This window comes from Paroedura picta, chromosome 2 (genome assembly GCF_049243985.1).
Source record: "Paroedura picta isolate Pp20150507F chromosome 2, Ppicta_v3.0, whole genome shotgun sequence".
NCBI lineage: Eukaryota > Metazoa > Chordata > Lepidosauria > Squamata > Gekkonidae > Paroedura > Paroedura picta.
In genome coordinates, this window is record NC_135370.1 from 169,709,578 (window position 1) to 169,735,323 (window position 25,746).

Sequence of the window (25,746 nt, forward strand, 5' to 3'; positions counted from 1 at the left end):
GGGAGGCTTTAATGTTATCCTTTCTTTTCAAGCTGAGCCTTTGGGAAGCCCCCGCATCATCCGCCCTGCACGGAGGCCGCCTCAGGCGAGGCACGCCGCCTCTCCCGCCGTTTCCTCAGACCCCCTTCCCGACCCCCAAAGCCGGCTTCGAGGCCCCCCTCCCAGGGGCCGTTGGACCCAAACCCCGTGGCGCTCTGAGGCGACCGGGGCGCCGTTGCCCGCCTTCCCGCCCTTTTCTTAGCCCTGCGGCGCTGCCGCAGACCGAGGGCGCGGGAGGCGGGGCTTGGTCGGGCGCGGCCGCGGCGGCCAATGAGAGCGGGCCGGCTCGGGAAGGGGCGGCGCCAGGAGCCGGTGTCGGGTCCGCACGTTACGCGGCCGGCCTGGGGGGGCGAGTGTCCGGCCGCGCGTCCCGACGGTCATGGCCGACTTCGGGCAGATCCGCGTGTTGGGCAGAGCCCTCTCGTCCGCCGAGTCCAGCCCGCTGCCGGCGATCGGGGCCCCCTCTCGGTCGCCCATCGAGGTGCGCGTGCTGGTGGTCAACACGGGAGGCACCATCGGGATGGTGCCGCACTCGGAGGGTGAGTGGGGCGCGCCGCGGTGGCCAGCCTCCAGGCGGCGGCGGGAGGCCGCCCGGGAGAGGGGGCAACCCACCTCTGGCACGGGGGGGGTGGCTTGCTTGTGAACAAGGCCGAGGGGGGGCGTGTTTAGGGGTTGAACCCCCCAAAGATGAAATGGATGATGCCACAATCTGCTCGTTGAATCGGTGCAAACCTCTGAGCAATAGGAGAAAGGTTTTAACATCCAAGGAGGAGTTGAGGGAGAGCGAATTAAGAATCTCCACGAAGGTGGTGGGATGTATGGCTTAACGCGCGCTCCCCCCCCTCCCTAAAAATCCTGTGCATGGATTTAGTTGGTGGAGTGGTTAAGAGTGGTGGAGTCTGATCTGGAGAACTGGGCTTGATTGAGCTCGTCGCTGTCTTGATAGAGCTGTTCTTGCATAGCCGTTCTGTCAGAGCTCTCTCAGTCTCACCTGCCTCACAGGGTATCTGTTGTGGGGAGAGGAAGGGAAGGAGATGGACGGTTGCTTCCGGACTCCTTTGTGTAGTGAGAAGCGGAGTATAAAAACCAACTCTTCTTCTTAAAATGTTTATTTTACTTCTCCTGGGGAAAATGGATGCTTTGGAAGGGGGGAAGCATGACATTCCCCCCCCCCCCAAGTTCCTTCCCCTCCCTAGTACCCGCTCTCTCAGGATCCACGGTCAAATCTCCAGGTGTTGCTGAACCTGGAGCTGGCAACCCTCGTGGGCACCCAGGGCCCTGTTGGTTTTCCTGCAGCAATGGGGTCACTCCACTTTGCCACCTGTCTGCCCATCCCCTGCCAACATGCCACAGGCTCTTTAATTCCTTTTAATGTTTTTAAAGCGATTTTTGCAATAAGCAGTGTCAATAGTGCAGGCCAGCAGGCAGATGATGAAATCTCCGGCAAGAAAAACTGTAGAAAAGGATGGGCATTGTGGTAGATCCAGGAATTGGATAGGTTAATGCGTATATTTTAAATAAGCAATCACAGGTGGTGGGTTTTCTTTTTTCTGTTTGGTTCAAGGGTTCATAAGCAGACATAAAGATCAAAGAAAAAAGCTTGTAATAATTCTAAATATGACTTCCTTTTAAGTCTATTTTTACTCGAGTCTGTGGCACCTTAAAGATCAAAAAGATGTTGCTCTAAGCATAAGGTTTCATGGGCTAGAGCTCACTTAAATTTACGGGGTAATAAAAGTTTGTTGCCCCAGGAAGTGACTTGATGGGACTTCACACACAAAGTGCTGAAAGTCCAGTAAAAAGATTTTATAAGGAAATCATTTCCCCTCAAACGATTTTGTTATGATCAAACTTCCATTTGTTAAAACCAAGCTTAAATTCTTCTGGAAGACTCCTTCCAGGCATATTACAAATTCAACAGGTGGAGCATTATCCAATGCATCTACAGATCTGTGTGTTGAATTTTAGACTGAGGTAGTTGACAAATGAGCCTCTTGTGGTGCAGAGTGGTAAGGCAGCAACATGCTGTCTGAAGCTGTCTGCCCATAAGGCTGGGAGTTCGATCTCAGCAGCCGGCTCAAGGTTGACTCAGCCTTCCATCCTTCCGAGGTCGGTAAAATGAGTATCCAGCTTGCTGGGGGGTAAACGGTAATGACTGGGGAAGGCACTGGCAAACCACCCCGTATTGAGTCTGCCACGAAAACGCTAGAGGGCGTCACCTCAAGGGTCAGACATGATCCGGTGCTTGCACAGGGGGTACCTTTACCTTTAGTTGACAAATGCAGTCCCCATGCAGAAGTATTGGGACAAGTATGTGTGGGGTGTGTGGGTAGAGGGTTTAAATTCACACATACATGGTCAGTCGAATGAGTGAATCGAAGTTGTCTCTGTACATCACTTTTCCTGGGTTCCTGATTACCTATGGAGAGTGGTATACATGAAGGCTCCATACAGACATTCAACTGAATGGTGAATTAAGTGATGTGTGTGTGTGTGTGTGTGTGTGTGGCGGGAGATCTATCTGTTTCCGGTAATAACCGGAGAAAGACTGTCAATCCAACCAAGAGACAAGCCGAGATCAGAGTTGTATTCAAAACAAAAATGAAAGTTCTCATAGTCTCTTTATGTGGTGCAACAGACACTTTCCAAATATTGATGCCTATCTGCAGAGCACAACGCTTTCTCTTTAAAGTATCACATAGGCTTCAAGCTCCCAGGGTAATGGAGAGTTCTGCTTTAGAGAGAGAAGCAGATAGGCTTTGAAATATTCATTATGCTCGTTGGAAAGGAATAGCCAGTGAGGAAGGGTTTGTTCTGAAAATGTGATAGAAACCTAGCTACCTGTTTTGGCATTCCTCAGCGTTATTTGCACCACAAAAAGAGAGTTTGAGAGCCTTCATTTTTGTTTTGAATAGGCATCTTTATTGGACAGCCGTTGTCGATTCTGTTCTCGGCTTGTGTTGATATTAGCCAGCCTACAGTTTTCCAAAGCAGGGTGGTTAAATTGTGCCATTTCTCTCCCACTTTTAGTGCATGGAAGTCAGTAATTAAGTCATCCACTTGACTTACTCGCATGCTTGCAGGAGGGTAGCTGTGGTTGGCCTGAAACAACAGAACAAAGTTTGAATCCAGTGGCACCTTTAAGACCAACACAGTTGGATTCAAGGTACAAGCTGTTGTGCCTGTACACCTTTAAGGTGTCACGGGACTTGACTTGCATTCCTGTTCAGTCAACCGGCGCCTTGGACGGGAAACACAACTAAAATATTCATGGGGTTTGGAGGTCCAGCAAGGCATTCTAACAATAAGATAGTTGGTGGCGAAAGGGGCCAGTAAGTTGCAGTTGATTCATGGGAACCCTGTAGGGAAAGAATGGCCAAATGGTGGCTCTCCGGATGTCCATGGACTACAATGACCATGAGCCCCTGGCAGGGGCTCATGGTCATGGGAATCATGGACATCTGGAGAGCCACAGTTTTGCCACCCCTGCTGTAGGTGGCCAAACTGTTTAGAGCAGTGGTCCCCAACCTTTCTGAGGCTGGGGACCGGCAAGGTAACTGCCCCGCCCGCGCATGCAAGGCAAGCTTCTCCTGCTGCTTGCACCAAGGCAAGCTTCTCTGGGGCCAGGAACAACAAGCAAGATGGTACCAGCAGAGCACAAAGCTCTGGGGGGGCATAGGGTAACAGACGGTCCCTCAGATATGTGAGCTCTAACAGGTCTGTGACTCGCCCAGGGTCACCCAGCTGGCTGTATGTGGAGAGGGAATCAAACTCTGTTCTCCAGTTTAGACACCACTGCTCTTATCCACTACACCAAGCTGGCTCCCAGCATAAATTTTAATGTTTCAGTGGCAAGATGGAACTGAACTCCCCAAAATGATGTTCCTTTGGGACAGGGGACCTTGAGGGAAAACATGGGAGGATATGCAGCAGTAAGGGGGAAGTATAATCCTGAATGTAAGATGCTACTCTAAAAGAGGGTTATTTATTTATTCTACTTGTATGTGAACCTTAAAGATGGATCTTTAAGAACATAAGAAGAATTCTGCTGAATCAGACCACTGGTTCATCTAGTCCAGCATTCTGTTTTACACAGTGGCTAACCAGTTCCTCTGGAGGAACAACAACCAGGCATAGGGGCCAACCCCTGATGTTGCCTCCTGACTCTGAGGTTCAGAGGTTTAGTACCCCTGACTGTGGACGTTCTCCGTCATCATGGCTAGGACAACAAAAATAGAGTCCAGTAGCACCTTTAAGGATGAGCCTCTTGTGGCGCAGAGTGGTAAGGCAGCGATATGCTGTCTGGAGCTGTCTGCCCATGAGGTTGGGAGTTCGATCCCAGCAGCCGGCTCAAGGTTGACTCAGCCTTCCATCCTTCCGAGGTCGGTCAAATGAGTACCCAGCTTGCTGGGGGGTAAACGGTAATGACTGGGGAAGGCACTGGCAAACCACCCCGTATTGAGTCTGCCATGAAAACGCTGGAGGGCGTCACCCCAAGGGTCAGACATGACTCGGTGCTTGCACAGGGGATACCTTTACCTTTTAGCACCTTTAAGACCATCCAAGACTTATTCAAGGCGTGAGATTTCGAGTGCATGCACTCTTCCTCAGTCTAAACGAACAACCATCAGAACTGTGGAGATATAAGGCAAAAGCAAATTGTGGCAAATTAGTAAACTGTGTCATCATATCCAGATTAAGCCATATGATACCATATGATAATTCTTTGGTAAAACAGCCAACCAGTCCTTTTGAGTTTGGTTGTAGTTCACAACCGCCCTGAGCCTCAGGGGAGGGTGGTAAACAAACACAATGAATGAATGAATGAATGAATGAATGAATGAAATAAAACTGTCCACATTAGTAACTAATCACAGACACTTTCCCAGCTGTGAAAATCAATAATTAAAAGAGACTAGTTGCTTGCCCCATCCGTCTTCACGGATATCAGGGCTCACTCAGCCTCACCCACAGTGATATCAGGGCTCTCAGCCTCACCTCCCTCACAGGATGTCTGTTGTGGGGAGAGGAAAGGGAAAGCGACTGTAAGCTACTTTGAGCCTCCTTCGGGTAGAGAAAAGCGGCATAGAAGAACCAAATCTTCTTCTTTTTCTTCAGTAATATCAGGGCTCCCTCAGCCTCCCCCACCTCACAGGGTGTCTGTTGTGGGGAGAGGAAAGGGAAGGAGATTCTAAGCAACTTTGAGCCTCCTTCGGATAGAGAAAAGCGGCACAGAAGAACCAAATTTTCTTCTTTTTCTTCAGTAATATCATGGCTCCCTCAGCCTCACCTCCCTCACAGGGTGTCTGTTGTGGGGAGAGGAAAGGGAAGGAGATTGTAAGCCGCTTTGAGACTCCTTCGGGTAGAGAAAAGCGGCATATAAGAACCAACTCTTCTTCTTCCACTCAAGCGTGGAAGCATCTCTGCAATTCACAAGCTGTGCTGGCCAGTATCTTGATAGACCTATCCTTCATGAATCTGTCTAATCCCCCTTTAAAGCCAGCTATTCCTGTGTCCATTACAACATTCTCTGGCAGTGAATGCCATATTTTTATCTCTCGCTGTGTAAAGTAGGATATATACTCATCTTATTCTTGACAGCACATGTGGACAAAACCTAGAATTCCTTTCAAATAGACCCTTGAACATCACCCAATTATGTATAAACAAGCTCATTTGGAACTATAAGTCACACCAACTAACAATTAGAATGGCATGACATTACCAGAGGTATTTTATATAGCACCCTTGCAGTTGTTGTGGGGTTTCGTGAAACGCTGCGGCTTCTTGATGGCCCTGGAAGGGTTTCCCAAATGGGTGGGAGCTAATTAACTTATGTAATTAAACATATTTTGTACAATCGTGCCTCTTCTGGGGTTTCTCAAAGCCTGAAGAAACTTTCAGGGCTTTTTCAACGGTAAGAAAGTTGAGAAAGGCTGATGTAATGCAATGGTTTCACCCAAATTTGTTCAGGGTGAGCAGAGATGGGGAAAAAAAGATGGAGCAGAGTCTTCATATCATGGATTTGATACAGATTCAATAACTGTCTTTGAAAAAAAAAACTTCATGAATTCTAAATCTCATAAAGGATCGCTGGCAACATTATATGGCCTTCTGTCTTGGCAGCAGCATGTGTGAAAAGGGTCTAGGAGTCTTAGTAAACCATACATTGAACATGAGCCAGCAGTGTGACTCAGTGGCTACAAAGGCAAATGGGATTTTGGGCTGTATCAAATGGAGTATCGTGTCCAGATCACGGGAGGTGATGGTACCGTGTTACTCCTCACTTGGAGTCCTGTGTTCAGTTTTGGGCACCCCAGTTGAAGAGGGATGTAGACAAACTGGAGTGTGTCCAGAGGAGGGCAACAAAGATGGTGAGGGGTTTGGAGACCAAGACATATGAAGAAAGGTTGGGGGAGCTTGGTCTGTTTAGCCTAGAGAGGAGACGACTGAGAGGGGATCTGATAACCATCTTCAAGTATTTAAAAGGGTGCCATACAGAGGATGGAGCAGAATTGTTCTCTGTTGCCCCAGAGGGACAGACCAGAATGAATGGGATGAAATTAATTCAAAAGAAATTCCATCTAAACATCCAGAAGAAGTTCCTGACAGGTAGAGCGGTTTCTCAGTGGAACAGGCTTCCTCAGGAGGTGGTGGGTTCTCCATCTTTGGAAATTTTAAGCAGAGGCTTGGATACCCATCTGACAGAGAAGCTAATTCTGTGGAGGCTGAAGGAGGTGGCAAGTTACAGTGGATGAGCGATAGGGTTATGAGTGTCCTGCATAGTGCAGGGGGTTGGACTAGATGACCCAGGAGGTCCCTTCCAACTCTATGATTCTATGATAAATTTGGAAGGTTTTATAGGATCTTGTAAACAGGTGCCTTGCTGGAGATGACCCAAGTTAGCCTGAGTTATTAGATATTGGCAGCTAAGCAGGAGGAACCCTGGCTGATATTGGGATGGGGGACCAGCAAGGAAGTCCAGGGTTGAGAAGGAGAGGCAGGCTGTGGCAAATCCACCTCTGAACATCCGTGGCCCTGAAAACCCTAATAAGCGCATTGTGACTTGGCCGTACTTTCCATGGCCACAAATAGGAACTTGATCTGCAGAAATACATTTCAGGAGATAACCGGAAATATATTTTCAACTAATGTTGACTGCTGAGTCCCGAGAGACCCATCAAAAATTATTTCAATTAATCCAATTAAAATTAATTAAACACAATTATTTGAAATTATTTTTAAATGGCATCCTATGCTTTTGTCATTAAAGCCGCTTGATGCTGGAGATATAGGTATAAATCAGGGGAGGTGTTGCCCGCGAGGTTGCATTTAGGGCCAAATAATAGCTCTTGAGTACAGTGTTGTATACAGCATCATGCGCAGTTTGAATCTCTGGCCAGCAAGAATAAATTTAGGATCATAGAGTTGGAAGGGGCCTCCAGAGTCATCTAGTCCAACCCCCTGCATCATGCAGGAACTCACAGTGACCTGCCCTAGAAGCTAGGTTGTATAAAGGCCTTATCTTTAGGTACCTGCAAGGGAAAAAAATGGATCTGAGTCTGGTTCCCCTGACGTTTTACAAGCTTCTTAGCGCCCTGTTTCCGTAATACTGAAATTGCAACTATTTGGTCTGTTTAGCCTGGAGAGAAGAGGACTGAGAGGGGATCTGATAACCATCTTCAAGTATTTAAAAGGCTGCCATGTAGAGGATGGAGCAGAGCTGTTCTCTCTTGCCCCAGACGGATGGACCAGATCCAATTGGATGAAATTAATTCAAAAGAAATTCCATCTAAACATCCGGAAGAAGTTCCTGACAGAGCGGTTTCTCAGTGGAACAGGCTTCCTCGGGAGGTGGTGGGTTCTCCATCTTTGGAGGTTTTTAAACAGAGGCCGGAGAGCCATCAGACGGAGAGGCCGATTCTGTGAAGGCTCAAGGGGGTGGCAGGTGACAGTGGATGAGCGATAGGGTTGTGAGTGTCCTGCCTAGTGCAGGGGGTTGGACTAGATGACCCAGGAGGTCCCTTCCAACTCTATGATTCTATTATTCTAACTACTTGTGTTAGAAAATCTCTTACCGATTCTCGTTCGTTTGAGTGGGAAACACAGATCTGAATATGCCTGCATGCACACGGGGACATGGCTGTGCCATCACTGTTGTAGCAGCCAAAACCCAGCATATAGTCAGCCCCTTCCCATCTGGAGGAAGTCCTGCCGGCCAGAGCGTGGCATGCTGTTTGTTATCCATTGCTGCTCTCTGCGTGTATCTAAGTCTGTCGCTTTGTTCTCTTGTCTCTGGGAGGCTAAGCAGCTTTGACAATGGTTTGTTATCTGTCTGTTGCTGAATAAACTGCACTTGTTTCTCTGGATCTCGGGACAGATGGGAGAGAAGATTGTAGGGTGTTTTCTCAATAGCACTTGTTTCCTGCTTCTCTCCAGGAGGGATCTGATCCCCCCCCCCTTTGGGAATGCATTATTTAATCCCTGAGAGCAGGGCTAGTCAACCTGTGGTCCTCCAGATGTCCATGGACTACAATTCCCATGAGCCCCTGCCAGCGTTGCTGGCAGGGACTCATGAGAATTGTAGTCCATGGACATCTGGAGGACCACAGGTTGACTACCCCTGCCTGAGAGTATATTCCTTTCAGGAGCTGGTCCGCTCAACCTTCATGCAGTGTTAGCTTGGAGAACTGCTATATGCAGGCCACCCCTGTGAGGTAGGGCAGCACCGAGAAACATTTAAAGCCATTTTTGATTCCTGACACCTATCGGGTGCTTAGCGTCAACCGCTCCGAGGCTACCCTCAACCCTTAAGGATCGGGAGCTTTCATATCCTGGGGACCACCTTCACCCACCCTGGTGACGACTCACTTGTCGTTTTCAGATTGGCATTAGGGCATTTTTGTCATTTGTTTATATTGCAGCTTCTGTTCGGCTCCCTTGCGACTAGGAACCTTCGCGTAAAACCAAGACGTACCCTTATTATTAGAAGCTATGTTAAGACTTTAAAATGGTGCAATTATTGAAAATAGTTAATTAAAGCCGCTAGCCCCGTGGGGGGCGAGGGACGGGGAGGGAGGCCTGGACCAGATGGTTTCTCAGTGTTCCTGCGGGCCTCGGGCTTCAGCTTTGCGGAACGGCTCCATCTTGCAGGCCCTGCAGAACTCTGTAAGTTCCGCCAGGGTGCTGATGTCTCCTGGGAGCTCGTTCCACCCAGTGGGAGCCAGGGCTAAAAAGGCCATGGCTGCGGTAGATGCCATGCAGACTTCTCTGTTAGCCGCTCCTGTTTTATTGAATGGCCTTCCCATTGCTCAAAGGTTACAAAAATGGTACAATTGAGTTGTTTAGGTATGTTTTAATGCAGTGGTCCCCAATCTTTTTATCACCGGGGACCACTCAGCGCCTTTTACTGAGGCCCGGTGGGGGGGGGGTAGTTTGCTCCTCTACTCTCAACCACTGCCCTAACGCTCTCTGATCACTATGGTAATGTTTAAACATCCCTTCAAAATAAGAGACAGACACGCCACAACAATGAACATAAGGAACATTTTATTTTCATGGAAATTTTAACTCATGACAATGACAAATCAATGGGAACCCTGAGCTTGTTTCTCTGCAACGACATAGTCCCATCTGGGAGTGATGGGAGACAAGGACACCCAAAGTGTGTTGTAAAGGGCCGGGGGGGTGAAGTAAAGGGCTGGGGGGGGAGAAGGCATCCTTCGGGGCCCACCTCCAATTAGTCGATGGACTACATGTGGTCCGCAGCCCACAGGTTGGGGATCGCTACTGTACAGGAGTACAAATCCCATGCAGGAGCACAAATCCGGGGCGGACAAAGTGCACCAGGCCAAATGCTCCCCTTTGTGGAAGCAGGAAGAAGCGGGCTTGCAGCTTGACACAAAATGGTCAATGAGAGACAACTCAGGGATTTTTCTTTGCTTTTGCTTTAAGGGCAAGAGGAGGGCAGGATGCTGTTTCTGTTGGCTGCAGAGGAGAAGACACGCAGTAATGGGTTTAAACTACAAGTACAACGATATAGGCTAGATATCAGGAAAAAACTTTTCACAGTCAGAGTAGTTCAGCCGTGGAATAGGCTGCCTAAGGAGGTGGTGAGCTCCCCCTCACTGGCAGTCCTCAAGCAAAGGTTGGATACACACTTTTCTTGGATGCTTGAGGATACTTTGGGCTGATCCTGCGTTGAGCAGGGGGTTGGACTAGATGGCCTGTATGGCCCCTTCCAGCTCTAAGATTCTATGATTCTAATCTAGATTAGCCTGGTTGAAGGCTGAACTTCTGAGGAACTCCTAAAATGAAAATGAAATTGGGACCAACCAATAAACCACAGTTAATGATGGACAGGCAACAGAGCACGGCAGGACACTAGTAGGTTAATCCAGACTTTCTTAGCCTGGTTTCGTGAAACCCGGGGGCTTCTTGACTGGAAGGGTTTCCCAAATGTGTGGGGGTTACTTCACTTTTTGTAGATTTTAACCATTGGTTAAACATTCATCAGGCGATATGATCATGTACGGTCACGTCTACCCACACTCCCCTCCCAAAATGACCAATGGGGCCTAGAGGGGGTGGGAAGAGAAGGGCGTGTCCACAGCTATGCTTCCCAACTATATACTGCTCTACTATTGCACATAGTGCAGGGGGTTGGACTAGATGACCCATGATGTACCTTCCAACTCTATGATTCTGTGATTCTGGGGTTTCTCACAGCCTGAAGAATGTATCAGGGGTTTCTCAAAGTTAAAAAAAAAAAGTTGAGAAAGGCTGGGCTGAACCGTCCAGCGGATTGTAAGTTAAATATTTTCCTAACTTCGGCACATTAGCAAATAAACATGTGCGGATCCGGCCTCTAAATGTTCCAGGCGTTGCTGTGACCTTTGGTTCATCTGTGCGGAAGAGGCCGAGGCGGGCACAAAAATAAAATGAATAGTTCTTTCCCCCTGCTTTGTTCAGCCAGTGGCAGCGTCTTCCGCTAATGCAAAAGCTGAGGATCTATTTCAGGGTATCATAAAGCCCCAAAGTTATAAAGCTCTGGGCAGATTTGAGAAGCTCAGTGAAATAAAACTGGATAGTCCAGTATGTACTGCCTGACTGTATTTCGAGGAGTGTTTAATGAGGCCTTTAATGCAACATTTGTTACAGTCAGTGAAATCCTTGGGAAAATACTTGGTATTTGCATAGTGCTGTGAAGCCTGCCAAGTGATTGACAGACGATGGTGTTTTCCAGAGTTATATGATTCAAGTTGCTCGCACAGCTGCCGATAAAGCAGGTAAGCAACAGGGCTTACAAATGGCACATTTCCCTCGGGGTAGCCATGCTGCCCACCCATCCACCCATCCCCACGGGAGGCCAAGCTACTAGCCCCCTACCTGGACCCAGAGCACTTAGCCACAGTGATCCATGCGACGGTCACCTCTAGGCTGGACTTCTCCGCCTTGCTCTACGCAGGCCTGCCCTTATCCTAGATCTGGAAACTACGACTGGTGCAGAATGCCACTGCCAGGATTCTCACTCAGACATCATGGAGGTCTCACATCCGGCTGGTACTCTGACAACTCGGCTGGCTCCCAGATGAATTCCAGATTAAGCTAAAGTTTTGGTAATCACCTCTAAGGCCATACAAGGTCTGGGCCCAGTGTATCTGAGAGACCGCCTCCCTGCCTATACCCCCAAAAGTGCCTTAGGCCCCGCCACCTCCAACTGGCTGCGGATCCCTGGCCCCAGAGAAGCACGTCGGACCTCAATAAGGGCCAGAGCCTTCTCGGTCCTGGCCCCCACCTGGTGGAACGAGCTCCCTGTAGAGATCAGGGCCCTGCCCAAACTTCCACAGTTCTGCAGGGCCTGCAAAAGGGAGCTCTTCCAGCAGGCATTTGCCTGAGACTGACCGACTCAAAACACCTACAGGTCCCCCCCTTTGACTGAGAGGTCAAACCATCCAGGGATTTTCAATGTTATTGTTCTGTTGGAATGCTGTTCTGGTTGGCAGGTTATATCATGATTGCTATCTGTTATATGTTTTAGGTAAATGTTCTACAAAGTTTTATGTAAACCGCCCAGAGCCGTAAGGGAGGGTGGTATAAAAATAAAAACAAACAAACAAACAAATAATTCCTTATCTCATTTATTCGCCACCTTTCTCCGCAATGGGGGACCATATATACATATACACAAATATACATAGAAGGGGAAAGAAGCCAAGAGAATCAGCCTCTACGAGTCACACGGGAGGCAGAAATCCATTAGGTGCAACAGAAAGCTTCACTACTGAATTTCTGCCTGGCACATGGCTGTTTATAGCACAGAGTTAGCATACACCTAATTCAGAGGATTGGTGTGTGTGTGTGGGGGGGTTCTTCACTCAGCAATGTCCCCTGTCTGTCCTTATTCATTTATTCAAATATATATACCTGCAGGACTGAAAGCAGGGTACATTATTAAAACAAAGGTTGCATCCCCAAAAGTTTGCCCCTTGAACCCTATAATTATATAATCAAAAGCCATTAAAATAGCGATCCCCAACCTGTGGGCTGCAGACCACATGTGGTCCGTCGACTAATTGGAGGTGGGCCGCAAAGGACGCCTTCTCCCCCCCTTTACTTCATCCCCCCCCTCCCGGCCCTTTACAACACACTTTGGGTGTCATAGTCTCCCATGAAAATAAAATGTTCCTTATGTTCATTGCTGTGGCGTGTCTGTATCTTATTTTGAAGGGATGTTTAAACATTACCATAGTGATCAGAGAGTGTTAGGGAAGTGGTTGAGAGTAGAGGAGTAAACTACCCCCCCCCCCACCAGGCCTCAGTAAAATTGTCAAGCGTTGAGTGGTCCCCGGTGATAAAAAGGTTGGGGACCACTGCTGTACAGGAACCAGGGCAGCAAAGTTCCCAGTGCAGAAACAGTGAACGTGTCCTCATCTGCTTGCAGATGGTGGCAGAAAGCAACATCGGGTTGCAGCTGACTTACAGCGACCCCTTAGGATTTTCAAGGCTAGAGACATTTAGACCTGGTTTCCGTTTACAGACAGGGGATGGGAGGGGGGGAAGCCCATTGGAAAGTGAAGGTTGTAAAGCAGGTTTTCAGTTCCTGGTCCTCTTTACTATGGACACTGCAAGCACGTTTCGCGTCATGACCCTTGCGATCCTTTTTCTGGGATGATGAAATGTCACAAGGTACATGCTGTGGCAATGCAAGCCATCCCTTGCAGGGGAACGTTTGCCTTCCGTGGCACCGACTGTTGTCCTTCACGCATAACTGCAATGAGGATATGACGCAGCTCATCCGAGCGTAGATTGGTATTGCACTCGGTTTTTAAATTCCTGGAGTCCAGCACTAGGTTTTCAGAAAACTGGGTTGCCTCTAGATTTATCGTCCGGGAATCTGTCTAATCCTCTTTTAAGGCTGTTTATTCCTGTAACTACGTCCTCTGACAGCGAAACCCTGAAAGCTAAAAAAATTAGTCTGGACCCATTGGTCAGTTTTGGTTTAATCTCTGTGAAAGAACCCTTGCATCATTTTATGGCTGGGGGTTACCCCAACATGAGGAACTATATTAAAGGGTCACGGCATTAGGAAGGTTGAGAACCACTGATCTAGTGTGAGCCTCCTTCTCCACAGCTTCCAAACAGCTCAGGTGTGTGTCAGTCTTTTCTGTGCATGTATGAAAGCAATCCCTGGATTCAGCCAGTTTAAAAATAAAAATTTCTTTGTCATGGTAGCTGGCACTCACTCGGACTCGACTCTTCCTCTGCTAGCCATGGAGGAATTCCTAAGACCCTTCAGAATTCCTAAGCCTGCCACATTCCCCCTTGAGAAAGCAGAAAGCAAAACATAGAGAAGAGACGTGGTGTTGTGTTCAGAGGCAGGAGTAGTCAACCTGTGGTCCTCCAGACGTTCATGGACTACAATTCCAATGAGCCCCTGCCAGCGGTTGCTGACAGGGGCTCATGGGAAATGTAGTCCATGAACAGCTGGAGGACCACAGGTTGTCTACCCCTGTTCAGAGGGACCGTCTTGGGCTTAGGTCTCTGTATTAAAGGGTCACGGCATTAGGAAGGTTGAGAACCACTGCTCTGATGTCAGCCTGCCATACCTTCCTACACACCACCGATAGTCTGATGTCAACAGAAGTGACATAGAATCATAGAGTTGGAAGGGACTTCCAGGGTCGTCTAGTCCAGGGGTAGTCAACCTGTGGTCCTCCAGATGTTCATGGACTACAATTCCCACGAGCCCCTGCCAGCGTTTGCTGACAGGGGCTCATGGGGATTGTAGTCCAAGGACATCTGGAGGACCACAGGTTGACTTCCCCTGATCTAGTCCAAGCCCCTGCAGAATGCAGGAAATACCCACCCACAGTGACCCAGATTCCATCCCCAGATGATGCCCCCCCATCACTCAGACACTCCCACTGGATATGACATCACTAGGCCACCTCCACAGCACAGGAAGTGGCAGCCCGAGAAATATAAACAGATGATTTCTGAACCGAACCGTACCTGCACTCTGGGCTGGCTACCAGTTTGCTCTTCTTCACCAAAGGGAGCCCTGCAGTGAGAGGCTGCAGAAACAGAGGGGGTGTGTTTTAATTTCATGGCTCTCTTTTGCCCTTTCTTTTTCCCAGGTCTTGCTCCTGAGGCTAAGAAGTTAGCAGGGGCTCTGTCGAAGATTCCGATCCTTCATGATGTAGCCTACGCCACGGAGACGAAAATGTATCACCGCCTCGGGATTGGATATGACACTTTGGTGCTTCCGTATGTAGTTGCCGTTCTTCATGAGTCCTGACTCTTCCTGCGATGTTTTGTGGTATCTCCGCTTTTCACGTTGCGTCTGATGACTGCAAGTTATGCCAGCTGAGTCCTCCAAGTTGGAGGGCGCACATGAAGTTCCTTCACAAAAACTGCCAAGTTCATTATTGAAAGGCTTTAGAAGAAGAAGAAGAGTTGGTTCTTCTATGCTGCTTTTCTCTACCCAAAGGAGACTCAAAGGGGCTTACAGTCGCCTTCCCTTTCCTCTCCCCACAACCGACACCCTGTGAGGGAGGTGAGGCTGAGAGAGCCCTGATATTACTGCTCGGTCAGAACAGCTTTATCAGGGCTGTGACAAGGGTCACCCAGCTGGCTGCATGTGGGGGAGCGGGGAATCAAACCCGGCTCGCCAGATTAGATGTCGGCACTCCTAAGCTGGCTCCCATGAATGAATTTTCTGTGTTGTCCAGTCTTTGCCGTAGCGCATTTCCTCTTCCTTTAAAACAGGGATAGTCAAACTGAGGCCCTCCAGATGTCCATGGACTACAATTCCCATGAGCCCCCTACCCCTGCTTTAAAACCTCAGTTTGCTCAAGGGGCTTTTGACAAGCATTGACGTTGCGCAAACGGAAGTTCTAGAAGAAGAGGAAGTTCTAGAAAAGGAAGTTCTTCTAGAAGAAGAGGACAGACAGAGACTGTCTAGAGCAGGGGTAGTCAACCTGTGGTCCTCCAGATGTTCATGAACTACAATTCCCATGAGCCCCTGACAGCAAACACTGGCAGAGGCTCATGGGAATTGTAGTCCATGGACATCTGGAGGACCACAGGTTGACTACCCCTGGTCTAGAGCACATGGAACTCAGTCATCCAAGCCCAGATTTCTAGTGCAGAGGTCCCAAGCTATTCAGGCCTGTGAGGCCCTTTGAATTCTTATACAGTGTGGTGGCTGCAACCACTGATTGGCTGCTGCAGGAGGTAGAGCCAGCCACAAAATGGCCGCCGTGAGAGATGGAGACAATCCCAACCAGAAAACGTCAGAGAAACACGGTTATGCATACCATAACATTAGCCACGTTTCGAATTTTCACGCAAAGGCTCTCTTGAACAGGAGGCCTTTAAAAAAAATAGTTCAGAAATATTTCCTCACACATGTAAAGTACAGCAGTGAAAAATCCTTAATGCGGTGGTGACAGCAGCTTTTAAAAATCTGCACAGCCAATTGGATCTCCAGTGGCCAATCAGAGAGCAAGCATGGCGTAGTGGTTAAGAGCGGCAGCTTCTAATCTGGCAAGCCGGGATTGATTCTTGGGTAAGAATTCTTGTGTAAAATTCTTGTGTAAAAATACTCACCCGGCAACATTTCCTCCCTCTCTCTTTCTCTCTCTCTCTCTCTCTCTGTCTCTCTGTTTTCGTGACAGCCTTTCTAAAGAAAACAAAAGAATAATCTACACAGTCACGGAACTTTCTCCGCTGCTGGATTCTGCAAATATGACCCCATCCGATTGGGGCAGGATTGCACAGTGTCTACAGGTATTCCAGGGGATTTTCATACCCGTTAAAAATAGTGCAATGCTTACCTTTCATTGTTGTTATATTCCGGCCCCTCCGTATGACGTCGCCAACATGCAGCTGGCTACATCCTCCATTTTGAAGTGCTAGTTGGTGAATCCCAAAAAGTGGACTCACCAATCTATGTAGCACTACCTAATGGAGAGCAATCAGCAGGCAGCCAGTGGAGGGATGTTGTGGATGCTAAAATGCGCGGAAGGCATCTCCTTCGCCCCGCCCCCCCTCCCTCCCGCCCCCCCTCCTGGGGATAGGAACGTCTTTTAAAGAAGTTCTTTAAACCTGGAGCAATGAATAGGCAATGCCAGAAAGAATTTCCCAAAAATGTTGTAGCACAAAGCATGCCTCTAAACCTCCCCGCCACCCAAAATTGGGAATGAGATCAATTTTAAAAATTAAAAAGACTCATGATTCAGTATGGAGTAGCGTTCAAAAAGCGCTATGCATCTGTGATTAGATGCATAGGTGTTTCAATGGAGAAGTATGCATTTTTTTACAAGAAAAATTAGCGGCTGTCGTGGGACTTTTAAAGAATGAAGAAAGGGGATTGGCTGCCAGGTTTGATTGACAGGCGGAAGTGAGTTACGTATAAACCACGTTGCTCTCTTCTGCCATTTCAAGCAGGCAACGTGGAGGGTAAGAAGCAAGAAAAGGTGGCAGAGAAGAGCGAAACAGGAAAAAGGTGAGGAGGGGCCAGGATCCATGATTATTTTTAGCGTTACGCCATTCAGCTGGCATAATGCTATTTTTACAGATGTGCGGAAATGCCCTCAGAATTGACCTTGCAAAGGATATAATATTACACATAGAATTTTTTTTTTTTACGTTACAAGCTAAACTGCTATAGACCTTAGGGATCAGCTATGTACTGGCAGACATCAATTTACACCCTCCCTCCCCCAGCTTGGATTTCTCAGGATGCATCAGGCTCTTCCATTCCTTACTACACCAATTCAGGTTGTGCAGGTCACACATCTGGCTTTCATTATCCACGGCAACACGCTGTTTCCATTCCATTTCCTTTTAAAAATGAGCTTTCAAACTTAGCTTAAGATTCATGGAACTGCACATTGAAGCAATCGGCTCAGCGCATTGCTCGGACCCTGCCAGTGAGGCTGGCTTCCCCCTGTGTCAGCCATAACTTTGGTTCTGAAGAGGTATGACAGGGATGCATCGATAAGCAGGATCCAATTTGGGACCTAATATTCTGCACAAAGCATTACCGGGGGGGGGGGGGGAAGGTAGGAGGTAAACAAATTCCAGAGTACCTTTTATCTGTTCTGCTGGAGCTTTATCTCTCCCCTTTTAAATTTCTGGCTGAAATCCATTTGACCACAAGGTGGAGATAGAAGGCAACTTTGGGCGCTGCCGGGTTTTTCTCATGACATGCTGGTGCAGGGTTGGCTAAACTGTAGCTCTCCTGGTGGCCGTGGGCTACAATCACCATGAGCCCCTGCCAACTGGCAATGCTGGCAGGGGCTCATGGTAATTTATTTATTTACTTACTTACTTACTTACCGCCCTCCCCAAGGGCTCAGGGCGGTTTACAGAAAACAGGGAGGATACAATTAACACATGGTAACAGTAACAGCAGTAATATCATAACAATAATAATTTAACATGATAATAACAATGATACATAAAATAGAAATTGTAAGAGCCTCAGCTCAACTCTTACTGGATCCCGTGGATCCTGGATTAGTGTTGGTCGTGGGGGGGGGAGCTTGAGGGCCAACTGGAAGCAGTGGTTTGGGTCGACCTCAACCAAATGCCTGGCGGAGGAGCTCCCTTTTGCAGGCCCTGTGGAACTGTTGAGGCTCCGTCAGGGCCCGATCTCCTCTGGGAGCTCGTTCCACCAAGTGGGGGCCAGGATGGAGAAAGCTCTGGCCCTGGTTGAGGTCAAGCGGGCTTCCTTGGGGCCAGGGACCACCAGGAGGTTGGAGGTGGTAGAGCACAAGGCTCTTTGAGGAGTGTAGGTGGAAAGGTGGTCCCTCAGGTATACTGGGCCCAGACCGCGTATGGCCTTAAAGGTGATAACCAACACCTTAAGCCTGATCCGGAATTGTAGTCCATGAATATCTGGGGAGTCACAGTTTGGCCACCCCTGGGCTACTGAATTAAAATCTTTAAAATCCTGTCGATCTTCCAGGAACATGATTTCGGGACACATATTGGACCACAGTGGGAGAAGGCGAGAATAAGAGTTGATTTTTAAACCCCGCTTTTCACTGCCCGAAGGAGTCCCAAAGCAGCTTACAGTCGCCTTCCTCTCCTCACAACAGACACCCTGCGAGGTACGTGGGGCTGAGAGAGCTCTGTTAGGAGGACTGCTCTGTGAGAACAACACTATCAGAACTGTGACTGGCTCAAGATCACCCAGCTGGCCGTACGTGGAGGAGCCGGGAATCAAACCCGGCTTGGCAGATTAGAAGCCGTCGTTCTTAACCACTATGCCACGCTGGCTCGCATGCTCATCTGAACAGCCTGGATCCAAGAATTCGGTGGTGCGGAGACAGGAGGTCCCACAGTTCAGTGGTGGAACACACATGTTCCTCACACAGGCTGTCCAATCCCAGGCAGCTCCAAAGAAACGATCTTAAGGACATCCAAAGAGCTGGATCAGACCGGTGGCCCATCTAGTCCAGCATCCTGCCTCACACAGGGGCCAGCCAGTTCCTCTGGAGGGCCAACAAACAAGGCACAGAGGCTGAGGCCTTCATAAGAACATCGGGAGAGCCCTGCTGGATCAGACCAGGGGTCCATCTAGTCCAGCATCCTGCCTCACACAGGGGCCAGCCAGTTCCTCTGGAGGGCCAACAACAGGGCAGAGAGGCCGATGCCTTCATAAGAACATCAGGAGAGCTCTGCTGGATCAGACCAGGGGTCCATCTAGTCCAGCCTCCTGTCTCACACAGGGGCCAGCCAGTTCCTCTGGAGGGCCAGCAACAGGGCAGAGAGGCCGAGGCCTTCCTAAGGACATCAGAAGAGCCCTGCTGGGTCAGACCAGGGGCCCATCCAGTCCAGCCTCCTGCCTCACACGGGCCAGCCAGTTCCTCTGGAGGGCCAACAACAGGACAGAGAGGCCAAGGCCTTCATAAGAACATCAGGAGAGCTCTGCTGGATCAGACCAGAGGTCCATCTAGTCCAGCCTCCTGTCTCACACAGGGGCCAGCCAGTTCCTCTGCAGGGCCAACAACAGGGCAGAGAGGCCGAGGCCTTCATAAGAACATCAGAAGAGCCCTGCTGGATCAGACCAGGGGTCCATCTAGTCCAGCCTCCTGTCTCACACAGGGGGCAGCCAGTTCCTCTGCAGGGCCAACAACAGGGCAGAGAGGCTGAGGCCTTCCTAAGAGCATCAGAAGAGCCCTGCTGGATCAGACCAGGGGTCCATCTAGTCCAGCATCCTGCCTCACACACGGGCCAATCAGCTCCCTTTAGGAAGTCCCCAGACAGCATCAGCATCAGCATCGTCCTTCCTGTGAGCCCCAGCAACTGATACGAAGAAGCACGCTATGTCTGGTATGGAGCCATCGCAAACGTCCGTTCTAGGAACGATCTCTGCCTGGGAGTTAAGGATGCTGCCACCAGGCAGGGAAGACAGTTTTGACCTAGCTCTGACTCGGCAACATAAGGCAGCATCAGAAATAGCCGCGGAGAGATCCTCTTTTTTGCCCACTGGGAAGCCCCCTGTTGTTCAGTCTGCTGCCAGGCTTCCAAAAAGGAGCTTTTCATTGTGGTTGAGACCCTGGTTTAGAAAGGCCCCTGCAGAGGTTTGGTAAAAATGTAACAGCCAGTGTTGACCCCCTGCCCCGCTCGGAGGCATCCTCTTTTTTTTTTTTTGCGATCCTTGCCGCTACCATCGCTCTTTAAGCATGATGAACGGCTTGTGTGGCATGTTGAGCTTTTAACGTGGGACTCTCTGGCCCACGCGCATGGTGTAGTGATGGGCAAACATTTGGCGTTTGAGGGCCCACTCCAACCTAAGAGCTGCTTTCTGTTGGTTGCATGGCGGTGGCCTTCCTCATGCTCACAGGGACAAGTGGCCAGACCACAGGCTCAATGGACTACGTGTAATTATTTTTCTTTTTGCAGAGATCTTACACCTAATTGTTGCAACCCACTGCATGGCAGTTGAACCAACATCGCTGCCTTAATTTTGGCCTGAAGGACAGGACCTGAGCCGGCTTGGTGTAGTGGTTCAGAGTGGATCTGGGGAGTCTTTGTGGTAGGGTGCAGCTTACCGTTTTTTTTCTGCCTCGCCCCTACCCCTCACCCCCAGGATTATCAACCCTGTCTTTACATATGGCGGCCCTGTCGAGGTGGCCTGGTTCTGGCCTAGAATCGTAGAGTTGGAAGGGGCCATTGTTGTTGTTAGGAACGAAGTCGTGTCCGACCCATCACGACCCCATGGACAATGATCCTCCAGGCCTTCCTGGCCTCTACCATTCCTCGAAGTGCATTTAAGTTTGCACCGACTGCTTCAGTGACTCCATCCAGCCACCTCATTCTCTGTTGTCCCCTTCTTCTTTTGCCCTCAATCGCTCCCGGCATTAGCCTCTTCTCCAGGGAATCCTTCCTTCTCATGAGGTGGCCATACAGGCCATCTAATCCAACCCTCTGCTCAGTGCAGGATTAGCCTCAAGCATCCTGGGTAAGTCTCTGTCCAGCCGCTGCTTGAAGACTGCCAGTGAGGGGGAGCTCAACAGCTCCTTAGGCAGCCCATTCCACTGCTGAACTACTCTGACTGAATTTTTTCTGCAGGTCCTATCCTCTGCTGCGAGCAGGAAACTTTCCCTGCCCTCCTCTGACACCCTTTCATAGAGTCATAGAATCATAGAGTTGGAAGGAACCTCCTGGGTCATCTAGTCCAACCCCCTGCACTATGCAGGACACTCACATCCCAATCGCTCATCTGCTGTAACCTGCCACCCCTTTGCCTTCACAGAATCAGCCTCTTTGTCAGATGGCTCTCCAGCCTCTGTTAAAAAATTTCCCAAGATGGAGAACCCACCACCTACCGAGGAAGCCTGTTCCACTGAGAAACTGTCAGGAACTTCTTCCGGATGTTTAGATGGGAATTTCTTTTGAATTAATTTCATCCCATTCGTTCTGGACCTTCCCTCTAGGGCAAGAGAGAACAATTCTGCTCCATCCTCCATATGACACCCTTGTAAATACTTGAAAATGGTTATCAGATCCCCTCTCAGTCGTCTCCCTTCCAGGCTAAACAGAGCAAGCTCCGCCAACCTTTCTTCATACGTCTTGCTCTCCAAACCCCTCACCATCTTTGTTGGCCTCCTCTGGACACGTTCCAGTTTGTCAACAATTTGTCTTGTTCCAGTTTGTTCTTGGATGTTTGGAAGTTTTGGTTACTGGGACTGAAAGGAAAGAAGAGGGAAATGAGTTGGTTTTTTATCCCGCCTTTTCAAGGCTTGAAGGAAGCGGCTTCCGATCGCCTTCCCTTCCTCTCCTCAGAACAGACACCCTGTGAGGTAGGGGAGGCTGAGAGGGCTCTGACACGCCTACTCAGTCAGAGCTGCACTATCCGGACTGTGGCGAGGCCAAGGTCACCCAGCTGGCTGCATGTGGGGGAGCAGGGAATCAAATGCGGCCCATCGGAGTAGACGCCGCCTCTCTTAAGCCCTACACCATGCTAGCTTTCCTGATCTTTAAAGACTGATCTTTATCTTTGCTGGAGATGTAAATTTGTGAAATTTTTCGTTTTCGGATTTCTTAGCCCAGTGAAGTTATATTGAATGCTCCATTCCTGCGTTTTGAACAGAAGAGGGCAGTCTTACGCAAGCCGTTGGCCTCTCTCATGGCTGACTTCTCCAGGCTGTCTCTACAATAGCCCCAGTTTACTTAATCTGTTCCCATAAATGTTATAATCCCCAAAGTAAAAGCAGCAACAGCAAAAAAAAAGAAAGAAAAAAAAGGACCATACGACTCATTTACATATGTTAACATTCCTGTTTTAAAGCCACTGCTAAGCTTTGCCTAATTAACAGTCTTCCTCTGATTAAGAACACATCATTAATATGTATACTTGGCGGCCCGGGTCTTTGAATCGTCCGCATAATTAGCAGCCGAAAGAAATAAGATTTTATGTCGACTGTGTTCTTTCACAATTAATTATCTTCCACCGGAGCGGGGTGGGGGGGTGGGATAGCAAAACCCAAATCAAAGGGGGCCCGAAGTGGCATTTTGTGATCTGGTCAGCAGCTATGGTAGGTCTGATCCCGTCAACCCTCGACAGCAGCCTTTTTTTATCCTCATGACTGCGGAGGAACCCCTGAAATATTTTCCCGGAAGTGGTGAGCGGCCCTTTCAGAGAAGTGGACTCAGAAGTAAGAGGCGGGACCAGCCTATCAGTCGGATCAGTCTTGTTCTATTGTTCCATTTTTACATTTTTATTCTATTATTTATTATTGTATTTCTGTACCGCCGCTCCCAGAAACTGGCTTGTGGCTGTTCACAACAGTCTCAATAAAATTCATTCCCCCCCCCAAAAAAAACAGTAAAACAATATAAAGAGCCAGTTTGGTGTAGTGGTTAGGAGTGCGGACTTCTAATCTGGCATGCTGGGTTCGATTCCCCGCTCCCCCACATGCAGCCAGCTGGGTGACCTTGGGCTCGCCACGGCACTGATAAAACTGTTCTGACCGGGCAGTGATATCAGGGCTCTCTCAGCCTCACCCACCTCATAGGGTGTCTGTGGTGGGGAGAGGAAAGGGAAGGAGAATGTAAGCCGCTTTGAGACTCCTTTGGGTAGAGAAAAGCGGCATATAAGAACCAACTCTTCTTCTTCTTCTTCTTCTTCTTCTTCTTCTTCTTCTTCTTCTTCTTCTTCTTCTTCTTCTTCTTCTAAAATACAAGATGGCAACATTTTTAAAAATTGCTCCCCATGTTCTCCATTGGGGAGAAAGAGACTAGGCCTGTGAATAACGGGACAGGAACTCCAGTAACGTCTAGAGATGTCAGTGGCCATCTGGGAAAGGCCCTGTAACCCCTGAGGAGCTCTCGCGTAATCCCAGGGTGCCCCAGAACCGTGGTTGGGAGTCCCTGCTCTACAGGCTATTGCAGGCCCTTCCCCTCAGCTTTCAGCTTCCATTTGCCTCCAGAAACGAGTCTTTCTGTCTTCTACACAGCTGCTGTCCTACATTGAGCCAGACCAGGATTATTTCCTCTGCCTGGGGGTGGTTCCCTGTCTTGAGTGGGCTGAATGCGGACTTTTCTTCACAATGCTGTTGGGGGTCTCGTAACTGGAGCTGCCAGGGATTGAACTTGAGGATCTCTAAGTAATGCATCAGCGGTACCATTAGAGTTGTGCGCGGTGGCATCCGAATCGGCCGTTCCAGGCCGACATAGCCGGTGCTGCGGAAGGGGGAAGGGGTAGGGGAGGCACGGGCGCCAGTGCGTAACTCAGCACACACACACAGGCACGGAGCTCCTACGATTCGGCTGATTCTACCACTGCCACACACAACCCTTGTAAAAACCGGTCCTACAAACACTCCGTACATGACAGTTTGGATGTAACCTGTAGCATTCAAATACTAGACTATGCCTGTCTGTTTTGGCTTTGAGATGTCGCTTTGCACCGAGTTATGATGCCCCTGCCTCTTTCCATGTTGTCCTATTATTTCCCCTCAATAAGATGTCCGGCTGCGGGCCTTTAAGGTTCCTATCCAGACGCTAACACAGCCTTTCTCCACTTTTCTACCGTTGAGGAACCCCTGCAACATTCTTGAGGCTTCGATGAACTCCAGAAGTGGTGTGATGGTGCAGAATATGGTTGGGAAGCAGAGCTGTGGACATGCCCACCTGGGGTCCCTCCTCTTCCCACCCCCTCCAGGCCCATCATTGGCCATTTTGGGATGGGGAGGCAGGTCGACATGACCATCCATGGTCAAATCACCCGATCAGTGTTTAACACATGTTCAACATGCCATTCTATGGATCTTTTGACATCGGTAGCACTTAGGCGGCGTTCTTTATGAGAACCAGACTCGGCGAAACGTCACAGGATAATATTATTATACTGCCATCCTTGGAAATTAGCATTCTCTTATTGATTCATTGTGATTTGGATTTTATTGATTAGAATGTTTTGCCTGTTTTATATGTCTGGGGTTTTATCTTTATATGTAAACCGCCACGAGCCAGGACCTCTGGGAGTGTCGGTATATAAATACAATAAATAAATAGATAAATAAATAAATAATATATAAAGGTAAAGGTATCCCCTGTGCAACCGGTCAGTCCTAGAGGAGATCAACCCTGACTGCTCTTTAGAAGGCCAGATCCTGAAGATGAAACTCAAATACTTTGGCCACCTCATGAGAAGGAAGGACTCCCTGGAGAAGAGCCTAATGCTGGGAGCGATCGAGGGCAAAAGAAGAAGGGGACGACAGAGAATGAGGTGGCTGGATGGAGTCACTGAAGCAGTAGGTGCAAACTTAAATGGACTCCGGGGAATGGTAGAGGACAGGAAGGCCTGGAGGATCATTGTCCATGGGGTCGCGATGGGTCGGACACGACTTCGCACATAACTACAACAATCCCCTGTGCAGGCACCGGGTCATGCCTGACCCTTGGGGTGACTCCCTCCAGCGTTTTCATGGCAGACTCAATACGGGGTGGTTTGCCAGTGTCTTCCCCAGTCATTACCGTTTACCCCCCCAGCAAGCTGGGTACTCATTTTACCGACCTCGGAAGGATGAAAGGCTGAGTCAACCTTGAGCCGGCTGCTGTGATCAAACTCCCAGGCTCATGGGCAGAGCTTTCAGACTGCACGTCTGCTGCCTTACCATATATACAAAATTAATTAACTCTCACCCATTCGGGAAACCCTTCCAGGGCCACCCAAAAAATAATTAAATTAAAACCAACATAATAACCTGGAGGGTTTGATTCCCATGCAGCCAGCTGGGTGACCTTGGGCTAGTCGCAGTTCTTTTAGAGCTATTATTGCAGATCTGTTCTCTTAGATCTCTCAGCCCTACCTACCTCACAAGGAGAACAAGGGAAAGGTATTCATAAGCTGCAACTGGGATTCTTTCAGTAGTGAAAAGTGAGGTATTAAAAAAAAACAGCTCCTCCTCTTCTTTAAAAAAAAAAATCAACAGTGCTTGTTATAGGTCTTAAAAATTCTGTATCCTATCACTCAAGTTTCCAAAGGATGATATTTTATTTATTTATTTATTTGATTTCTATGTACTTTCCTCCAGAGCATGAGGCTCATTTTAGTGGAAAGCTCCTGGTGATTGAGGAATGCCTCTCTCTTAGCTGAGCATCGTAAAAGGGTACAGTCACTTTTATCGAACAACCCTTCCCGGGCAACGCCCCCACCCTTTTTTCCTAAATTTCACCACTTTA

General features: G+C 48.9%; 1 protein-coding gene across 5 annotated transcripts in view; it reads left to right on the top strand.

Moving 5' to 3' along the window:
* The first annotated feature begins 280 nt into the window (after positions 1 to 280).
* ASPG (asparaginase) overlaps positions 281 to 25,746 on the top strand; it is a 92,511-nt gene continuing 67,045 nt past the window's right edge. Inside the window, exons 1-3 of one of the 5 annotated variants that reach the window (XM_077323804.1) lie at positions 281 to 578; positions 14,679 to 14,808; positions 16,221 to 16,332. In XM_077323804.1, coding sequence (XP_077179919.1) covers positions 419 to 578; positions 14,679 to 14,808; positions 16,221 to 16,332 — 402 coding nt within the window. In that variant the 5' untranslated portion in view covers positions 281 to 418. Of the gene's footprint in view, positions 579 to 11,068; positions 11,328 to 14,678; positions 14,809 to 16,220; positions 16,333 to 25,746 lie in introns of those variants that run through there. The other 4 variants (XM_077323805.1, XM_077323807.1, XM_077323803.1 and 1 more) reach the window with 4 other exon arrangements.